General features: G+C 60.8%; 7 protein-coding genes across 7 annotated transcripts; 5 read left to right on the top strand and 2 right to left on the bottom strand.

Annotated features, from left to right (window-relative positions):
* Window positions 1-375: 375 nt before the first annotated feature.
* RHTO_03492 (E3 SUMO-protein ligase nse2) lies at window positions 376-1,786 on the top strand (the record flags this gene model as incomplete). The annotated part of the gene is made up of 7 exons (XM_016417162.1): window positions 376-480; window positions 550-765; window positions 836-955; window positions 1,011-1,133; window positions 1,190-1,244; window positions 1,303-1,408; window positions 1,474-1,786. The coding sequence occupies 7 exons, from the start codon at window positions 376-378 to the stop codon at window positions 1,784-1,786; spliced, it is 1,038 nt and encodes a 345-aa protein (XP_016271375.1).
* A 139-nt stretch (window positions 1,787-1,925) lies between these two features.
* RHTO_03491 (20S proteasome subunit alpha 1) lies at window positions 1,926-3,120 on the bottom strand (the record flags this gene model as incomplete). The annotated part of the gene is made up of 7 exons (XM_016417161.1): window positions 1,926-1,979; window positions 2,088-2,420; window positions 2,500-2,615; window positions 2,680-2,761; window positions 2,842-2,936; window positions 2,996-3,021; window positions 3,080-3,120. The coding sequence occupies 7 exons, from the start codon at window positions 3,118-3,120 to the stop codon at window positions 1,926-1,928; spliced, it is 747 nt and encodes a 248-aa protein (XP_016271374.1).
* A 630-nt stretch (window positions 3,121-3,750) lies between these two features.
* On the top strand, window positions 3,751-5,116 carry RHTO_03490 (uroporphyrinogen decarboxylase; the record flags this gene model as incomplete). The annotated part of the gene is made up of 3 exons (XM_016417160.1): window positions 3,751-4,458; window positions 4,519-5,028; window positions 5,108-5,116. The coding sequence occupies 3 exons, from the start codon at window positions 3,751-3,753 to the stop codon at window positions 5,114-5,116; spliced, it is 1,227 nt and encodes a 408-aa protein (XP_016271373.1).
* Window positions 5,117-5,369: 253 nt separating this feature from the next.
* RHTO_03489 (ser/thr/tyr protein kinase RAD53) lies at window positions 5,370-8,360 on the top strand (the record flags this gene model as incomplete). The annotated part of the gene is made up of 9 exons (XM_016417159.1): window positions 5,370-5,819; window positions 6,002-6,382; window positions 6,446-6,495; window positions 6,551-6,615; window positions 6,677-6,849; window positions 6,909-6,954; window positions 7,012-7,263; window positions 7,319-7,555; window positions 7,612-8,360. 9 exons carry the CDS (start codon window positions 5,370-5,372, stop codon window positions 8,358-8,360), a joined length of 2,403 nt encoding a protein of 800 aa, XP_016271372.1.
* Window positions 8,361-8,556: 196 nt separating this feature from the next.
* RHTO_03488 (DNA repair protein Pso2/Snm1) lies at window positions 8,557-12,064 on the bottom strand (the record flags this gene model as incomplete). Its single annotated transcript, XM_016417158.1, has 10 exons — window positions 8,557-8,737; window positions 8,791-8,863; window positions 8,919-9,014; window positions 9,072-9,319; window positions 9,376-10,300; window positions 10,402-10,505; window positions 10,578-10,755; window positions 10,810-10,898; window positions 10,996-11,318; window positions 11,381-12,064. The coding sequence occupies 10 exons, from the start codon at window positions 12,062-12,064 to the stop codon at window positions 8,557-8,559; spliced, it is 2,901 nt and encodes a 966-aa protein (XP_016271371.1).
* A 169-nt stretch (window positions 12,065-12,233) lies between these two features.
* On the top strand, window positions 12,234-17,136 carry RHTO_03487 (chromosome segregation protein, SudA; the record flags this gene model as incomplete). The annotated part of the gene is made up of 19 exons (XM_016417157.1): window positions 12,234-12,261; window positions 12,309-12,519; window positions 12,585-12,796; window positions 12,857-13,011; window positions 13,071-13,188; window positions 13,271-13,365; window positions 13,421-13,582; window positions 13,654-14,261; window positions 14,321-14,557; window positions 14,621-14,773; window positions 14,835-15,471; window positions 15,526-15,739; window positions 15,801-16,045; window positions 16,107-16,406; window positions 16,463-16,622; window positions 16,678-16,770; window positions 16,827-16,955; window positions 17,019-17,047; window positions 17,110-17,136. The coding sequence occupies 19 exons, from the start codon at window positions 12,234-12,236 to the stop codon at window positions 17,134-17,136; spliced, it is 3,813 nt and encodes a 1,270-aa protein (XP_016271370.1).
* A 220-nt stretch (window positions 17,137-17,356) lies between these two features.
* RHTO_03486 (monooxygenase) lies at window positions 17,357-19,581 on the top strand (the record flags this gene model as incomplete). The annotated part of the gene is made up of 15 exons (XM_016417156.1): window positions 17,357-17,434; window positions 17,494-17,573; window positions 17,689-17,805; window positions 17,860-18,149; window positions 18,206-18,291; window positions 18,341-18,364; window positions 18,419-18,468; window positions 18,527-18,594; window positions 18,655-18,678; window positions 18,736-18,788; window positions 18,857-18,926; window positions 18,986-19,235; window positions 19,299-19,304; window positions 19,366-19,459; window positions 19,531-19,581. The coding sequence occupies 15 exons, from the start codon at window positions 17,357-17,359 to the stop codon at window positions 19,579-19,581; spliced, it is 1,341 nt and encodes a 446-aa protein (XP_016271369.1).
* Window positions 19,582-19,642: the final 61 nt, after the last annotated feature.

Here is a 19,642-nt window from a genome sequence, read left to right as displayed (position 1 = left end):
ATCTTGGCGTCGTCAGAACGAGCGGCGAGTATGGCAGGACGGAAAGCGATGAGGACGAGACGAACCGGAGACAACTCGACCTCCCTCGCTCGAGGGGCTTCCTCAATCTGCTAGACTGCTCTGTGAACGTCTGTCTTTCACTCTAGCCTGTCAACATCGAGCCAGGCGAGGTCGAGGTCGGGAAGAACGCGTCGGGAATCGCTTCATCTCCTGTCCTTCACCCGTTCAGCATCTAGACGCTCGCTGAAGAGTTAGGGAAGCCTGCTATTGCTGATTGACACGCACCACAGCCGCGAACCAGCTCCCACGCCCGTCCGCCCGTCTCCTCACCCCGACTCCTCTCGCGATCTTGACATCTCCCTTCCTCGCTCCGCCATGCCTCCCGCCAGCAAGAGGAAGAAGCATGTGGTCGAGTCGGACTCGGACGGGTCGGACGTAGAGGTGGAACACGTCGAGCGGAACGACAGGATCCTCCAGAAGGTACGCTTCGACGCAAGGCCCCCTTCTCTCGTGTCAAACGCCTGCTGATTGCCGTTCTGTACGCGCCAGGTCGACCCGGAGTACCTTAACAAGCCGATTGACTTGCAGCAAGGCAGCGCGAAGATCAAGCTCATCATTAGCAGCCTTACCGCGCTCGCGAAGGACTTGATGACCGGCGAGGAGACGGTGCTGAACACGGCGAGCGAGATGGCCGAGTTGCTGAACGAGGACTACAAGGACGAGGACATGAACGAGGAAAAGTGGCTGAAGGCGCTGCTCGAGAACGTGAGTCTTCATGTCCCCGAGTTCTGCTGTATTGGAAAGGCCCCCCTGCTCATCATCTGCCGTCCTACAGGAGATCATGTCACAACTCGAAGAAGACTTCCGAGCCTTGATTGACCGACAAGCTGAGCTCAAGATTCGCGCGAAGACGCTTGGCGAACTTCGCGATCGCGTACACCAAGGCCACCCAGTCGTGCGTACTGTTCCCTTTCGACTCTGTCCTGGCGCTGACGCGCTTGCTCTATCAGGCCGACGTCGCCAAGCTCTTCGAGCAGAGGGCCGCCGAGCCGCTCTCGCAATACCGTGCGAAGACTGTCCGCCAGCGCTTCATCGACAACGAGCGATACGTCGAGTACCGCCATCTTGTCTGGGTGCGTACACTTATCTCGTTCTGTGACGAGCGAAGCGCTCACCCTCTGACGAACAGGAGAGCTTCACGAACGGTTCGGCTGTCCCGCCCGTCAAGAAGTTTCTGCCTCGAGGTGCGTTGCTCGCTCACTCGCGCCCCGAATGCTAGCTGATTACGAGTTCCACACGCAGAGGACAATGACGAGCAGTCGGACGACGAGGACATTGAGCTTGGCGCCGAGACGACCACCTACCGCTGCCCGATCACGCTTACAGTCCTCGAAGACCCGTACACCTCGTTCGTCTCACTTCCTCGTTCGCATCGGCGGAACAGCTGCTGACGATCCACCTGTACTTCTGCAGAACCGTCTGTCCACACGCCTTCTCGGGCTACGCCATCAAGGAGCTCCTCCAGCAGGGTCATGGCATTACCGACTGCCCCGAAACCGGTTGCAGCAAGCGCCTCACGGCGTCCACTATCAAGCCCGACGAAGGACTCGCCCGCCGCGTCGCGGCGTACAAGAGGCGTGTCAAGGAGGGCAGGACGCAGACGGGTACGCAGGCTAAGACGTATCAGAGGATGGATCTTTCGGACGAGGACGACGAGGACGAGGAGGACGAGCCAATGGAGGGCCCCGCGCTTAAGAAGAAGATCAAGCAGCAGGCGGCCGAGTGAGGGTGGTCTGTCTCGTTGGGCGGCGCTGCTGGGCTTGCGCATTCCACTGTTTGTCTCCCTGTTCTACTCGCTTGTGCTGTTTGTACATCAGACTGCGTTCGCACGACCAGAATTACACGAGAGATGCGCGCAACGAGGCTCAGTCTCGCTCCGAAAGTCGGTCAAGCGCGGCTGCGATCTCCTCCGTCGTGAGCTGTAGAAGGTGGGGCGTCAGCGATTGCCTCCGAAGAGAGCAGGCGCCAGTCTAGCACGGTGTGTGCGATCGACGCCTGCAGTCTGTTGAGGTGAAGGGCCGGCGTACCTTTCGGAACTGCCCCCTGCCCTCGACCTTTCCCTCCTCGGCAACGCCGATCTCGACCTCTCCCGCCTTCAAGTCCGTCGACAAGACCTGGCTCAGTGTCGACAGCGCCAACTCGACCACCTCGTCCTTCGACTCGAACTTCCATCCCTTCTTGAAGCCCTTCTCGAGCACGTTCGTCGCTTCTTGCTGCTTCTGGCCGGCGGCGGTCGCGTGGAAGCCGACATAGTAGCCTGCCGGGTCGAGCTTGAAGATCTGAGGGCCGTACTGCGGGTCGAAGCCGACGATGATCATCGAGATGCCGAGTGGTCGCATCGCCGCTCGTTGCGTGTAGACCTGTCAATGGGTTAAATTGAGCGCGCGTCAGCGCCGGGTCAGCGAAGTCGACTTTGCGCAGTAAGCCTCGCGCACGCACCTGGTTGATGTTGGCAATCCTCTTTGCGAGCAGATCGGGCGTGATCTCGTAGCCGTACTTGTAGCGGAACTGCGATGCCTCGGACTGCGTACGCTGGACCTGGGAGCGAGCGTCGGCTGCACAGGGCGATCTCGGCGGTTAGCCTCACGAGAAGCTGAGAGGAAGGTAAGGAGGACGAACCTGTCCGGCCGGTCATGACGCAGCCGATGGAAGGGGTGATGTTGAAGATGTGGGTGATTGACTCGGGGTCGAGGAGCTTGTCCTGCACGACGAAAGGGCCACGACCATGAGCCAGATGAGCAAAGGAAGCTAGAATTGGCGACAGCGGGACCAGCGACGCACGGGAACCTTCTTCTGCGTGATCACCACCGAGACGCCAGCTCCCCTGATCGCCAACGAGGTGTGTCCCGAGGTCGTGATCGCCTTGAAGGCATACTCTGGGGGATAGACGGATGAGCGCAAGTTCGTAACGCTAACGGCTGGGGATCGGGCGCACCGACTTGGTAGAGCCGTCCCTCGGGACTGTGAGCATGCAGAAGGTCAGTGAGTCTGCGGTAGAGTAACGAAGAAGCGTGCGCACCTGAAGATGGTGAGAGTGCGGTCGTAAGAGGATCGCGACATCTGTTGAGGGCGAGCAAGTACGTCAGCCTGGTCCGTCAGTAATGGACAGCCCTTCCAGAGATGCTGGCACGTCGTGCAAAGTCCCCCAAGGCTGTTGCATCCGTCCACAACCTTCCTCGAGGACGGGTTCCAGGACAATGTCGTAGCGATCCGCCCGACATTGCCAGCCTCGTCCGCTTGCGCACGACTCCCTTAGATCCGCACGGGCCCTCTCCACGCATCTGCACACCCCTAAAGATGCGTCCTTGCGGGCGTCGTCATCCTGGGCAAACGAGACTGCGCCCGCCCTCCGCCTCCTTTCAGCGAGCTGGTCTCGCCTCGAGGCTCTGTGTACCGCATCCGATGCCCCAAGGCCACTCAGACGCTGCTTCGTGCCGGTGTCGCGGTCGAGCGTGTCGAGGTGGTGATGAGGAGGGGGAGGGGTGTAGAAGGGTCTGTCTGGCGCCGCGCTTGTTCGTACGTGCTCGGCTGCAACGTAAGAGCACGTCAGAGTGCAAGCGAGCTTACCCTGGGCTGCCTGAGCGGGTCGCGAGGTAGTGTCGGGTCGCAACCTCTCGCCGCGCCAGCTTGCCTGGGGACTGCTCGCCTCGACTCGCTTCTTTGCTCAGTTCGAGTCGCTTGCTGGCTAGGATGACACAGCAGGAACAGATCGACCACCCCGTACCGCCCTCGGTCAGCGAGTACCGCTTCCCGGCTTCGTTCGACGAGTTCCCTCCGCTCCGCAACGATGCCCTCCTCCAGTCGGCGCAGGGCGTCTCGCCAGTCGACCTGACACGTCTTCCGCCCATTTGGATCATGCGCCAGGCCGGTCGCTACCTCCCCGAGTTCCAGGCGGTTCGTAAGGAGCACTCGTTCTTCACCGTCTGCCGGACGCCGGAACTCGCCTGCGAGGTCACTCTCCAGCCGATCAGGCGGTATGAAGGTCTCCTCGACGCCAGCATCATCTTCAGCGACATTCTCGTCGTCCCGCAGGCGATGGGCATGGAAGTCCAGATGCTCGGAGGCGTCGGCCCTCACTTTCCTTCGCCTCTCAAGAACCCCGAGGACGCCCAGTCTCGCATCCTCGACCGCAAGGTCGACGTCTACGAGGAGCTCAAGTATGTGTACGCGGCGATCACCAAGACTCGGCATGGACTCGAGGGCAAGGTGCCCTTGATTGGCTTCTGCGCGGGACCGTGGACGCTGTTCGGCTACATGGTCGAGGGAGGCGGCAGCAGGACGTGGGAGAAGGCAAAGGCGTGGGCGTACAAGAGTCCGGAGAACGCAAAGGCGGTGCTGCAGAAGATTGCCGAGGTCAGCGCAGAGTACCTTGTCGGACAGGTGCAGGCAGGCGCGCAGGTGCGTCTCCTGTCTCGCGTTCATTGATCGCAAAGCCGCTGACGGATTTGTGTGCCGCAGCTCCTGCAAGTCTTCGACACGAACGCCGACTGCCTCACCCCTCACGGCTTCGACACCTTCATCCTCCCTTACCTCGCCCTCCTCCCCAAACTCGTCCGCTCCCGCCTCGCCTCCCTTTCTATCCCCTGCCCTCCCATGACCGTGTTCGCCAAGGGCGCAACCTCCCCCGCGCAACTCTCGGCACTCTCGCAAATCGGCTACCAAACCGTCGGCCTCGACTGGACCGTCGCACCTCGCTACGCACGACAACACACCGGCTCGCGCGTCGCGCTGCAAGGGAACCTCGACCCGTCTGTCCTCCTCGGCGGAAAGGAGGCGATCAAGCGCGAGGTGCGCAACTTGACTTGGGGACCGGATGGGTTCCTCACGTGCGCGAGGGAGGGCATCAAGGGCGGGTGGATCGTCAACCTCGGTCACGGCATCACTCCGGGCGTCGACCCCGAGGATGCACGGTACATGCTGGAGCGGGTGCGGCGGGAGTGTGCGAAGAAGAGCAAGGACGATGAGCCGGTGAGTGCGGCCTCTCGGTGCCCTAGCGCGTCTCGCTAGTACACTCGCTGACGCTCTCGTCGCTTTGCTGACTTCGCAGGACGTATAGCTGGCTGCGCTGAGATTGTACGACTAGATGACCCGAAAAGAGCGACTCGCTTCGCCGCTAATACTCTCACCTTTCGTCGGGAGACCTGTCTGTGCGGAGAGTGATTGTAGAGCTCTCCATGAGCATGAAAGAACGCAGAGAACGGCTGGATCGCGTCTTGTCGTTTCGACGAAATCGCGTCGCCTCGCGAGGGCCAACTTCGCTAAGTTCGCTCGTTCGCTCGTTCTCGCTCGCTTGTTCGCCCGCTTGCACGATGGAGACGGCTGCGTTCGACGCACTCGAGTACTCGCAGCAGTCGCAGCTCACGCAGACCCAGCAGACCCAGCCGCTCTCTCAGCCGACCACCCGCTTCCCGCCCAACCTCTGGGGAATCCTCGTCTCGGTCGGGAGGAGCTCGAGCGAGTCCTTTGCGCTCGCACAGCACGCGCACGACCAGTCAACAACCGTCCGAGGCGACACAACCACCTCTGCCCCTCCTCCTGGTCTCTCAACGGCCGTCCACACGGCCCTCCCTCGACCGGAGCGACTCGAGTTCTCGCGGACGAAACGGGAGTACACGGTTGGGCGGCATCCACGGTGCGACTTGGTCCTGAACGGGCCAAAGATCTCGAGCAAGCATGCCCGGATCTGGCTCGACAACGAGACGGGCATCGTCAGGCTCGAGGACACGAGCACGAACGGGACCTTCGTGCGCAACATGAAGGTGCGTTGCGTCTCCCCCACTGGCAGCCCTGTCGCGCGAGAAATGAGGACGCTATCGCTCGGCGGAACTTCCGAATCCTGGCTTGATTCGCGGTGGAGGGCTATCCAGGGTGGGATTCATCAGCAAGGCATCGTGGACAAGGTCATCGAGACGCATATTGACGCTTCGAGCGCTGCTTACAGGTTGGCAAGGGCAACATCACTGTCCTCGAGCCAGGCGACCTGATCGTCTTCGGTCCCGCCTCGGCCAACTTTGACGACGACTTCCGCTACGTCTTCCAGTGTGACCCCAGCCTGAACCCCTCCTCGTCCTCTGCCGCCGACCCGTACGGCCTCGGCGAGCTCTCGCAGTCGCAAAACGCCGAGGGACGGTCAATCCACCAGTACTACGAGGTGCGGGAACAGCTGGGCAAAGGCAGCTTCGCGACGGTCCGCAAGGGCGTGCGGAGAGCGGACGGCGTCGTCGTGGCGATCAAAATCATCCAGCGGGCGAGGTTCGCGAGTAATCCCAAGTCGGTCGAGATGATTGAGCGGGAGATCGCTATTATGATGCAGCTCGAGCATGTGTGTTGGCACGCAGTCTCACTCGTTGATTTGGCAGATGCTGATGCACTCCTTCCCTCGCAGCGGTTCTGCGTCAAGTGCTTTGACTTCTTCGAGGATGACCAGCGGATCTGGTGCGTCTCCCGGACATCCTCCTGTAACTTGACCTGACCTTTGGTGCGCGCACAGGATTGTCTTGGAGTACGTCGACGGAGGCGACTTGCTGGACTACGTGATGAAGCGGCGAGGACTGAGTACGTTCCGCTTTTCCCCTCCACTTCAAACTCCGCTGACTAGCGCTCGTTATGATTCTAGAGGAGAACGAGACCCGCGAGATCGCACTCATGATCTGCGAAGCCGTCGCCTACCTCCACTCGCAAGGTGTCACGCACCGCGACCTCAAGCCGGAGAACTTGTTGCTCACGAAGGCGGCGCATCCGGTCTGCAAGGTTACCGACTTTGGCTTGGCGAAGATGGTGGACGATCAGGTGCGCTAGACGTCTCCGTCTGAGCTGCGATGCAGGCTGACTAGGGCTTGTCTCGACAGACAATGTTGCGGACGATGTGCGGAACGCCAACTTACCTCGCGCCCGGTTTGCCTCCCTCTTTCTCTCTCGCATGCTTCGCCGCTGACATGTCTTTGCCTATAGAGGTCATTCTCCACCCCGAGGCGGTCCGAGGCTACGGCTCGCTCGTCGACGCCTGGTCAATCGGCGTTGTTCTCTACTCCTGCCTAACGAACCAGATCCCATTCGACGAGTCCGAGTCGACACCGCTGCCTCAACGGATGGCGCAGCGGACAGTCAATCTCGGCATCTTGCGCGGCTTTGGCGTCAGCGAGATAGGGTGCGATTTTATCGGCAAGCTGCTCAAGGCGGACCCGCGCGAACGGATGAGCTGCGGTGCGCGTTGCTTCCCTCAGTTCCGCGATCATGGCTGACCACTTCCTCGCGACAGCGCAAGCCCTGCGGCACCCTTGGCTCGCGACGAAATCTGATTCGGTCGCTTCCCTACCCTTCGGCGCCTCTTCCCTCGATGCCATCCCGAACATGTCTGCCGCGCATCGATCACGAGCAGATTCGCTCGAGGGTCAGGAAGCGGACGCCGAGATGAGCGCGGCGAGTTTGACGAGTCCAGCTGCGATGCGGACGACGGAAGGAACGGACGACAGCATGGTCGATTCGCAAGGATTCGGTGCGTCTCGCTCCCATACCTTGCTTTGTTCTAAGCTCACCCATAGCGTTATGCAGGCAAACTTGCGCTCGATGGCCCGCCTCACTCGCCTCACCCTCTCTCCAACCTTCCGAACGGCCTCGACCACGCCCTAGCACCTCCCTTCTCAAGCGGCACGAAGCGGAAAGAGCCCATGTCTGCGTTCAGCGATTCGTCCGCCTCGGCCATGAGCTCAGTCCAGGCCAGTCCGATCATGGTTCGCGCAGTACCGCCTGGACCGCTCGCGAACGGCTCGATGCCGCCTCCTCCGGTGCGGAAGCGGCCTGCAGCGGATATGCAAAACGGCGCGATGGAAGTGGAGGAGCCTGCACTCGTCGAGACCAGCGAAGAGGTGGAGCCGAGCACGACGGAGGAGGGCGACTTGGACTTGCTGCCCATCAAGCCGGTCGAAGTCAAGGCGTCGAAGGTCCCCGATGTACCGGCGCCCGCAAAGACGCTCGAGGAGAACGTTGTCGACGAGGAGACGAAGGAAGAGCCGGAGGATGCGCCGCCAACTCCCGCACGACGGGGCAAGGGCGGACGCAAGGCGGCGCCGACTTCTGCGCGAGGGCGAGGGCGCGTACGGGGCCGAGCGTCGGTGGCTTCGACTGTCAAGGATGACGAGGAGGTCGACGGTGAGCAGGAGCAAGAGGACGAGCCAGAGCCGGCGCCGAAGAAGCAGAAGACGCGGGGCTCGTCGGCATTTGTCACCGGGGCGGCAGCAGAGGTCAGCGGCATTGCGGCGACGGTCAAGAACAGGCGACGCAAGGTTGCGCGGTACACCTGACGAGACGTTTTCTTTCGCCGTCTTGAAGTCGGAATCTTGGATCTGTGAGCAGTCTCTTCGTTGTAGCATTCCTTTTCGTTGCCGTCGACTTGAAAAGACCTGTGCAAAGTCGCTGCTTGACGCGAGACGTGTAAAACTAGATACGACAACAGTTTGACAAGCGAGAAAGACTGCGAAGCTACTCCTCCTCCCTCCCTCACCAGTAGTTGACGTTCCTGAACGGAACGATCTTCGGCAGCTTTGCGTCCGCACGACGCTTCTTCTCCGCTCCCCATCGGTCGATCCATCCCTTCATTTTGTTGCGCGACGAAGCAGTGTGGACGTTGACAGTCGGGATGACGCGGGTCCAGTCGAGCGAGAGGCAGAAGCAGGTCAACCTGCGCGGGAACGGAGTCAGTACAGACTCTTGCGAAAGAGATGCTCGGCGTACTCGAAAAAGCTCGAGTGCTCGGAGTAGGGCACGCCGAAAGCCATCGTCATCGGTGTCGAGTCTCGCTGAGGGTCTGCGAGCAGGAGCAGCGTCAGATGAGCACTTTGTCAAGCCGAACCTCGACTCACAGAGACCCGCCGGCGAGAACTTGCGCTGCTGCTCAATCTGAAGGATCTTCGGGATGGACGGATACTTGTCCTTCGTCTCCGAGCGGTAGGTCCAGCCTGGCGAGAAGGACGTCAGCGTTGCTGGCCCAACGCACAGGATGAGTCTCGGCACACCAGTCGGACGCAACCCGATCATCTTGGTGAACCCTTTCTCAATGCGCGGCGCCTTGAACTTGGCGAGGTACTCCTGCATGGCCTCCCTTGTGATGTCGCGTAGACCGCCGATGTGCACCTGCGCCTCGAGCGGGTCTTCGGTGAGGAGGGCATGAAGGTCGGGATCGTCTTGCGCGAGGAAGAGGGAGCGCTTGTACGAGTCGCAGTAGACCTTTGTCGAAAGCGCGTGGGCGATAGCCTTGACGATGCTGTAGAGAAGGAATGTAAGCGGTGACTGTGTGTCACGAGCTGCCCGTGCACTTACCGCTCCTTGCCGATCGAGTAAGTCCCGACCAGGACGAGCAGGCGCTCCTTCTTCGGCTTGACGTCCGGCTTCTCGTCCGCCTCCTCGGGCTTGATGTCCGCCACACCGTCGACAACAGGCTTCTCCTCTGAATGGTCCTCCATCATCTCGCCCTCCGCCTTGACATCTACCGTGTCGTCCGCCTGACCATCGATCGGACGCATCTCGCCAACTTCGGCTTCGGCTTCGACACCGCAACACGCCGAGTCATCAACAGTCGCAGCGGCGCATCCTTGACTGTCATCGCCCGCCTCCCCGCCGACCTTCATCTCGCCCTCCTGCGTCTCGCCCTCCTGCGTCTCATCCGCATGCACAGCAAGCCACGCCTCTTCATCCCCTCCATGTGCCATGACCGCGTCATCCATTTCCTCCGGTAAGCGCTCGAGCTCCATAGGCTCGTCGACGTCGCCATAAAGCTGCTCGTCGTCGTCGAGGCCTGGCATCGGAGTCTGCGACTCGCGCTCTTCGCCTTCGCCAAGCTGCATCATCCTCTCCATCTCTTCTTCCTCCTTCACGCCCTCCTCTTCTTTCTTGACTCCCGTCCCGTCACCTTTCAACCACCCCTTCATGCCCTTCCTCTCCGCCTCCCTCCCATCGGCCCTCCACAGCGCCGTCTCGTCGCCGCCGACAATTCGCTCGCGCACGAGTTCAGCACAGGCGCTGATGACGAGTTCTTGAGCGGGAAAGCAGTACGAGGGAGAGAGGTAGGTCGTGTCGAGGTAGATTGCGTCGAGACGCTTGAGAGTGCGGCCGGGGATAGGATCAGGCGGTTGAGAAGATGACGGCTGGGACGTCGAGGAGGAACTTCGGGCCATGATGCGAGAAGTAGCGGGCGTCGGATAGGACATCGAAGGGTGGAGGATGTGCTGTGGGGAAGCGCGGAAGTCTGTAAGGACGGAGTGAAACGTCAGCAAGCACGCAAAGCGAAGGCCGGCCGTTCGATCCAGTCACAGGATGCAGCGGCGATATAGGAATGTGGCGACTCACCGCCGCAATGCAGGTACCGGAAGATCCTGTTCGGCGTCTTCGAGAAGGGCGACTTCGGATCCGTGTGCGGTCCTTCGAAAAGGAAGAGGACTGAGCCGGGGCAGCTGTGCAAGGCGACACGTTCCATCAGCTTACGCGCCTCGCATCAGTGGGCTTAAGGAAATTGTCCAACGCACTGGTTCGCGTCGATGAGCGTGACATCGATTCCGTGCACCTTGACAGTCTTGTCCATCGGGAGCGGGAAGAGGTACTCGTCCTTGACCTTCAGCTTGAGCTTGATAAGGTTGATGGTCGTCTGCGAAGCGTAGATCTCGCCGTGCGACCAAGACGAGTTGAGGTTCTGGTAGTGGTCGGCTGCGAGCGAAGGAATCAGCGCCGTCGGAGACGACGACAAGCGATGGGACGCACAGTGTGCGTGCGAGAGGAAGTAGGCTTTGCAGCCGTCGATCTTGCCGTACTTGAAGGCGTCGACCGTAATCTCCATCCCGTCGATCCACCTGGAATGAAGGTGAGCGCGTCAGCCACAACCTGATTGCACAGCCGGCGTATGACGTCAAATGCGTCATCAGCCTGAAGCGAGCGCGGACGACGCACTTGTAGAACGGCACTTTCCTCTCCTCGCCCTTTGGCAACCTTCCCTTCTGCTTGTCCGCCTCCTCCGCCTTCTTCCACTGGTTCGCCTCATCGTGCCCACGCATGAGAGCGGTGAAAGCGTTCGGGAGGAAAGACATGGGTTTTGATGGACCGGGTTGAGGTGCTGGAGCGGGTTTCGAGGATGAGGCGGAAGGTGCGGACGAGGAGGAGGAGAAGGTGAAGAGGCGAGAGAGGGGCGCAAGGAGACCGCGTGATGGTGCTGAAGGGGTCGAAGTCGATGCGACGGACGAGTCGAGGCAGGAGTTGACATGCGTATCGCGATCCTGAAGGCAACGAGCGTCGGTATCAGCGTAGCGCAGCTGTCTGCAAGGGGCTTACGACGTACCGCTTCAGGCATCGAGTCGAGCGACGTCTTGCAGCCCGGGCAGGTCAAGCCTCCTTCGACAACGAGATCATCCTCTTCCGCGGCGTCCGCACGCTCTTTCCCCTTCTTGGACGCGCCGAGGACCGTCAACTCGCCTTCGTCGTCGGTACAGCCGTCGAACGGGTCTTGCTCGGCCGGATCGCGCAGCTTAGACTGCGCTGAAAGCAGGTTCGCCGTCCTTTCTGGACCGTCGTCCTGCTCAGCTGGAGGATCCGCCGCAAAGTCCTGCGTCTTCGGCCGATCCGCCTCGTCCGCCAGCCATTCCTCCTCCTCAAGGACTAATCGCTTGACTTCGCTTGGCCCAGCTTTGGCCGCAGAGGGCGATTCAGCGACAACCTCGACCTCGTCGTCGTCGGTCGAGTCGAGCAAGTCCACCGTCCCGAGGTTGCGGTTGTCCTCGACGAATGTTTTCTTGCGCTTCTTGCCCTTGACAGCCTTGGCCTTCTTCCCTTTCGCTGAGGCAGGACTGGCCGCCTTCGCCTTGCCCTTGCCTGACGTCTTGGGCGTTCCTCCTGCTCCGTCACTTGGACTGCTCGCCTTCTTCGCCTTCTTCTTTGCTGATCCCAATTCTGCCCCGTCTGCCCTCTTTGCTCCGCGCTTGGCTGGTGTGGTCGATCGAAGGAACTGCTCGAGAGTGGCGGGCATCGAGCGAGAGAGAGTCGGTCAAGCGGCGCGGCCTGGCGCAGTCGGTGAGCGTGTATTCCCAGCTAGAGTCCCAGTGTGCAGTCCAGCAGCCCAGCAAGCGTGTCCGCGAGGCGAGTGAGGTGTCGAATGTCAAGGTCCGCCTCTTCATCATTGACATCTCGCCGCGACGATGCACATCAAGGCGAGTGCGGCTCAGAGTGCTTCAGCGTGCTCGTACTGACCATCATCGACCTTGTGCACGCAGAGCCTGAAGGTACACTCCTCTCCCTCGCCCCGCTCTCATCGCACGCGTCGCAACTCGCCTCGCGCAAGGGACATTGCACGGCACACGGCGCACGGACAGTGCTGGGCTGCACGCAGGAGCTTCTTGGGACTGACTCAGATGCTGCTGCCACGCCCGCGCAGATCCAGGGCTTCAAGTCGTACCGCGACGAGACGGTCGTCGACCCGTTCTCGTGCGTGCTGTTCCGCGCTTGCGAACGAATCTATCGGGCTTGCTGACCCGGCTCTGTTGTCACAGTTCGGGTCTGAACCTGCTCGTTGGCCGAAACGGCTCGGGCAAGTCCAACTTCTTCTCCGCCATCCGGTTCGTCCTCTCGGATGCGTACACCTCGCTCTCGCGTGAGGAGCGGCAGGCGTTGCTGCACGAGGGAGGTGGTGGAGCGGGCGGAGCTACCATGAGCGCGTTCGTCGAGATCGAGTTCGATAACTCGGATGGGCGGTTTCCGACCAGTTCGTCCCCATCCTCTCTTTTTGCCCGCTTGACCTGCTGATCTCGAACACCCAATGCAGACAAGCCGTCGCTGCTGCTCCGACGAACGATCGGCCTGAAGAAGGACGAGTACCAGCTCGACCGCAAGTCAACCTCGAAGGGAGAGGTCATGTCGCTCCTCGAGTCGGCGGGCTTCTCTCGCTCCAATCCCTACTACATTGTCCCTCAGGGTCGAGTGAGTTGCTTGACCGCGCTTTCTCGCTCGACAGACGGACTGACCCAGTTCTGCGACAGATCACCCACTTGACGAACCAGAAGGATTCGGACCGATTGCTGCTGCTGAAGGAGGTCGCGGGAACGAAAGTGTACGAGGACAGACGAGCAGAGTCGATCAAAATTATGGACGAGACGAGTGAGTCGGGCGGATTCTGATGCGGCACATGTCGCACGTTGTTGGACGCGTTCGCTGATTTTCGTCCTCTGTCGCCGCTCAGACGCCAAGCGCGACAAGATCAAAGACTTGCTCGCCTACATCCAGGAGCGTCTCGGCGAGCTTGAGGAAGAGAAGGAGGAGCTGAAGCAGTTCCAGGTGCGTCGTTCGCTCTCTTTCGCTCTGAGACCGGCTAATTTCGCCCGTTCGACAGACGCACGACCGCGCTCGTCGCTCGCTCGAGTACTGCATCTACCAGCGCGAGCTCAAAGATGTCGGAGACGCGCTCGACCAGATTGAGGAGGAGCGAAGGCGGGATGTCGACAATGCGAACTCGAAGCGTGAGGAGTTTGTTGCGAGGGAGAAAGAGCTCTCGGTGCGTACGACATAACTTCGCAGGGCGCGAGGAGACCGAAGCGATGCTAACCACTCGACTTCGGTACACAGAACATCCACTCCCGCCTCTCTGCCCTCCGCGAAACTCTCTCCGCCCTCGCCACCGAACACTCCGACCTGTCCACCGAACGCCGCGACCTGACCAAGCTGCGCACGCAAGTCGACTGCCTCGTTCGCGACGCCGAGGACGCCTCTCGCTCTTCCGCCGAGCGCAAAGCCGAACTCGAAGACGAGCTCGAGCGCGTCGAGAAGGAGTGCTCGGAGAAGGAGAACGAGCTTGAGCGCGAGGCGCGGCCGGAGTGGGAGACGAAGCGTGATGAGGAGGAGGCGGGCAAGGAGGAGCTCGAAGGATTGCAGGTCGCGCTTCGTGGCTTGTATGCGAAGCAGGCGCGTCGCGGACAGTTTCGCTCGAAGCAGGAGCGCGACGCGCATCTCGATGGACTGGTCAAGCGCAACGAGGAGGTGTTGCAGACGAGGAAGAGGCGGGAGGCGGCGCTCGTGCGCGAACGAGAGGAGACGGAGAAGGAGCTCGCGGATGTGCAGGGCAGGCGCAAGGAGATGAGGCAGGAGGTCGACAGCCGCAAGGATCGGACGAGGGAGGTGCAGGACGAGATCAGCCGTCTCAAGGAGCAGTTCGTCGAAAAGAACGAGCAGCGGAAGTGCGTCGTCGTCTCCTCTTCGCCCTTTTGACGAAAGGCTCACGTCTACTGTTCCGCAGAGACCTGTGGAAGTCCGAGTCGAAGCTCGACGCGCAGTCCCGTCACGCGCACGAGCAGCTTAAGGGCGCCGAGCGCACAATCTCGACGACCATGGACCGCGACACGGCGAACGGCTTGCGCGCTGCGAGGGCGATTGCCGAAGAGCTCGGCTTGGATGGCTTCTACGGCCCACTCTATGAGCTCTTCGAGGTGGAGGAGCGGTACAAGACTGCCGTCGAGGTGACTGCGGGGACCAGGTAAGCCGCTCATCCTCCAGGTCCTACGAGGCGGATCTGATGTTCATATTCGGACCACCACAGTCTGTTCCAGATCGTCGTCGACAACGACGATACGGCAACGCGCATCCTCGACCGCATGGTGCAGGACAAGAGCGGTCGCGTCACATTCATGCCGCTCAACCGCCTTCGCGTCCACAACGTCGAGTACCCGAAGTCGAATGAGGCTATTCCGATGTACGTTTGCGCCTCTTCGAAGCCATTAGCCCGGTAGCTCACATCGCTCACGTTTCCACAGGATCAACAAGCTCAAGTTCAGCGAGGACTTCCGTCCGGCGTTCAAGCAGGTCTTTGGCCGAACGATCATCTGCCAGACGCTCGAGATCGCCGGCGCCTACACCCGCTCGCACGGTCTCAACGCCATCACGCTCGACGGCGACAAGTACGACCGCAAGGGCTCGCTGACGGGAGGCTACCACGACGTTCGCCGCTCCCGCCTCGATGCGGTCAAGCAGCTCAAGGCTGCGCAGAAGAAGGACGAGGAGCTCTCCAGCCAGCGCAACGAGATCAAGACGACTCTCGTCCGCCTCGAGCAGGAGATCACGCAGCTCGTCGGCAAGATTAAGGTTGCCGAGGGCAGCCTCACCCGGTTGCGCGATGAGCATGCGCCATTCCTCGAGGCGACGATGCAGGCGCAGGCCGAGGAGGACCGCCTCAAGACGAAGCTGGCGAAGCTCGACATGCAGCTCGCCGAGCACCGAAGTAATATGCGCGGGCTCGAGAAGGAGTGCGAGATGTGGAGGAAAGAGATGGAGAGCGCTTTTGAGGGCGAGGAGGGCCTTTCTGCCGAGGAGGAGGACGAGATGACGAGGTTGAGTGAGGAGGCGGAGAAGCGGAAGAAGGCGCTCGTTGAGCTGTCGAAGGAGGTGTCCAAGGTGCGTGGGCCTACAGCGCATCTTTAGAAATTCGCTGACCTGTTCCGCTTGCAGCTCGCTAGCCGCAAGGACCTTCTGACGATCGAGCTGAACGAGAACCTTCGCCGCCGCCGCGAAGATATCCGCGCTCGCATCGATGCTCTCGACTCGGCCGCCGCCGGGCAGGACGCACAGATCGGCGCAGGCGGTGCAGAAGAGTTGAAAGGGAGGAAGAACGAGCTCAAGAAGCTCGACAAGCAGATCGACTCGCTCAACGGCCGTCTCGGCGGTGCGTGGATCGATAGCTCTCGCTCGAATAGCCCTTCCTGACTACCCACACTGTTGCGCAGAAATCGAGGAGGAGACGGACAAGGTCAACAAGGAGATCGCCGACCTCGAGAAGGAGAAGGAGAAGCGCGACACGCAGCAGGCAGACGACCAGCGTGGCATTGCTCGTCAGCAGAAGAACGTCGAGCGTTACCTCGCGAAGCGCCAGGTGCTTCTCCAGCGCAAGGACGAGTGCAACAAGAACATCCGCGATCTCGGTGTTTTGCCGGAGGAGGCTTTTGCTGAGACGACTGCCTCGTCGGAAAAGGTGCGCCTGCTTCGCTGCCGTTACCGCTGTGAAGCTTGCTCACCTCCGCTATCACTCATAGCTGCTCAAGAAGCTTCGCAAGGTGAACGAGGCGCTCAAGGGCTTCGCGCATGTCAATAAGAAGGCCTACGAGCAGTACACCTCGTTCACCAAGCAGCGTGACGAGCTGCTCGCCCGCCAGAAGGAGCTCGACGAGTCGCAAAAGTCGATCACCGAGCTCATCGACGTTCTCGACGCGAGGAAGGACGAAGCCATCGAGCGAACGTTCAAGCAGGTCGCGAAGAACTTTGCCGAGGTGTTCGAGAAGTTGGTTCCGAGTGGCAGGGGCCGACTGATCATGCTCAAGCGCCAGCAGGAGAAGGTGCGTCTGCGTCTGAAAACGTGCCAGTCCAGGTACTGACATGTTGATTCCTGCAGGACGACGACGAGATGGACGTCGACGAGCCCGAAGAGGACGGAGGCGTCGAGAACTACACCGGCGTCGCCATCCGCGTCTCGTTCAAGTCGAAGTCGAACGAGGGTCTCCGCCTGCAACAGCTGTCCGGCGGTCAGAAGGCGCTTGTTGCGCTTGCTCTCAGTGCGTCGGTGTGATCACACTGTGTCGTCCGCCAGCTAATCGTTCCGCTTCGCAGTCTTCTCGATCCAGAAGTGTGACCCGGCGCCCTTCTACCTCTTTGACGAAATCGACGCGAACCTCGATGCCGACCGTCGCACTGCCGTTGCCTGTGAGTAGCGCCATAGAGCGATAGGAAGTCCCGAACTGACCTGCTCCACCTTACAGCCATGATCGGCGAGCTTGCGCAAGAGGCGCAGTACATCTGCACGACTTTCCGCGCCGAGCTCATCCCGCACGCGGACGCCTACTTCGGCGTCGTCTTCAACCAGGCCAAGATCTCAAACGTCAAGACCTGTGCGTGCCAACTCGTCCTTTTTCTTCCGTGCGCACCGACTGAGCGCCCTCTTCCTCCCGCAGTGACTGCCGACGAGTGCAGCACCTTCATCGTCCGTCCTCCTCCTTCCATCTCGCCTCGTCGGATGCCCGCTGAATCGTTTCGCTTCCGCAGGAGGCTGCCGAGCAACTTCGCGCCTAGATTCTCGCCTTTCCCGCTTCTCTCTCTCGTTCCCAGGTGTACCGTCTCGCCCGCCGTGCTTTGTCCTTTCCACCAGTGCATTGTTGTAATGCTCGTCTAATCTCGCCTTCTTCGCCTTCTGCGCCCCACCTCGTTCCCGACCTCCTCCCCACCTCGAGGGCGAGTTTTACCGGACAACCTCTTCCGCAAGCTGGCTTCTCTTCTTTCTCTCTGCTCCATCATGGCTTCCGCTACCGAGTCTGTGCACCAGCCGCGTGTCAAGCGGCCGGAGGAGAAGCTCAAGGTGGTTGTGATCGGGGTGAGTTTGCGCGCTGACCTTCGCAGAGACGCGCTGTTGACATCCTTCTCGCTTCAAAGGCGGGTCTCGGTGGATTGGCAGCGGCGATGGCGATGTACTATGCGGGTTACGAGGTGGTCGTGTACGAGAAGATCAAGAAGTGCGCCCGCTTCCTTCCCTCGCTCTCCGCTTCTTCTGCCTCTCCGCCCTGTTTCGTTCTGTCGCCCGTCTGCCTCGCGCAGATGCTGATCTGAGTTGCTGCTTCGCTATCTCAGGTTCCTGCCGCTCGGCGACAGTCTCGGGGTTGGCGAGAATGCACTTCGCCTCCTCACGCGCTGGGGCGTCCGCGACAAGCTGATTGCCATCGGCAACAAGTCTCCCGTCATGCACATGTGCGTCAAGCCGCATATTTGCGCGAGCTCACGCTGACCATGCAACCCGCGCAGCCGCCGCTGGGACACCGGCGAGATCATCGCAACGCAGCGCCTAATGGACATGGCAGGGTACATCGGCCACCGGGCTCAGTATCACGCTTCCTTCCTCTCGCGAGTTGAGGAGCTCGGCATCCCCGTCCACATGGGCACCGCCGTCGCGACCTTCGATGAGTATGTGCCGTCGGTCACCCTCGAGACGGGCGAAGTCGTGAACTGCGACCTGGTCATCGGCGCCGACGGCATCAAGAGTCGGACGCGGGAGCTCGTCCTGGGCTTCGAGGACAAGCCGAAGTCCAGCGGATGTGAGTCTCGACTCTTCGCATTTCCTGGTGTCCTTGCTGACGTTTTCGTGCCATAGACGCCTGCTACCGCGCCTACACCGAAGGAGACCGCATCCGCGACCACCCAGATGCAGGAGTGCTCGTCAACCGCGACGCAAGTACCGCAACCCCTTCCTACACTCTCCTCGAAAACTGACGCTTCGCCTCTACAGCAAATGAACATCTGGATTGGCAAGGTGGGCGCGCAATGCCGCTATACTTGCTAGCTCTTGACACATTTCGCCTCGCAGGATCTGCATATCGTCCAGAACACCTGCCGCAACGGCGGCGACTTCAACTGGTGCGTCCCTTTCGCAACTGGAGCGATCCTTTGAGCTGACCCGCCTGCTTTCACGCAGGATCATCACGCACAAGGACGACGAGGACATCGCCGAGTCGTGGTCGCAGCCTGGCAAGGTGGAAGATGGTGCGTTCTCGATCTTGACAAGCCGCTTCGCCTCTACGTAGCTGATCTTTCGCATCGCAGCTGTCGCTCTTGTCGAACAGTGGGGTAAGAACCGACTCTCTTGCATCGTACCGCCTTTTCCTTGACCTCTCGCTCGAGCAGATCCGACCATCGTGGAGGCGATGCGACTCACGCCGTCCTGCCTCGACTGGAAGGCGAGTCCTCACTCGACCACCTTGTCATTGGTGACGATGTCGAGCTGACCTGGCACCGTGTCTCGCAGATTGTCTACCGCGAGCCTTTACCAACCTGGATCTCCAAGTCCGGCAAAGTTGTCCTCCTCGGCGACTCAGGTGAGCTTGAATGTACGGGACTACAAGTACGACATTAATGGTCGACTTCGTCTCGGTAGCCCACCCTCACCTGCCGACATCCGCTCAAGGTGCCTCACAAGCAGTCGAAGATGCCGCAACGCTCGCCATCTGCCTCGAGCTCGCCGGCCGCGACAACATCCGTCTCGCGACTCTGACCTACGAAAGGTTGAGGTATGCTCGCGTGCTCAAGACGCAGAAAACGGGCGAGGACACGAGGCGGAGGTGGCACAACGCCTTGCGAGACCTCGATGCCGGACGTGAGGTCGATCCGGAGAGCGTCAAGATGCAGTGCGTCTTTCACCTCTGCGATTCGTCAGGTCAGAACGTTGACGAACTCGCGCGCTTTCGCAGGAACGAGTATGTCTGCTGTCCTGCCTGCGAGTCTGGCGGGATTAACTAACTCTTCCCCTGCGTCCAGGTGGATCTACGCTCTCGACGCCGAAGCTGATACACGCGCTCGCTTTGCCGCCGTGTCAGCGCAGATCAAAGCTGAGCTCGCCGCCAACAACGACGTCCCCATCCTTCCCATGTCGCTTCTCGGCGACGACAAGTTCGATGTCCCGTCGATCTCGGATGAGCGCAGGAGGGAGGTCGCGCAAATGGCCAAGGACATGTTCGACTCCTGGGAGAGTAGCGGAGCGCAGGTGTACAAGGGCAAGAAGAGGATCAGGAGGGAGGAGGCGGGCGCAGGACTC

The sequence above is a fragment of the Rhodotorula toruloides genome (genome assembly GCF_000320785.1).
Source record: "Rhodotorula toruloides NP11 unplaced genomic scaffold Scaffold21, whole genome shotgun sequence".
NCBI lineage: Eukaryota > Fungi > Basidiomycota > Microbotryomycetes > Sporidiobolales > Sporidiobolaceae > Rhodotorula > Rhodotorula toruloides.
The sequence above is the reverse complement of the archived record's forward strand: the minus strand, read 5'-3'. Positions and strand labels throughout refer to the sequence as shown.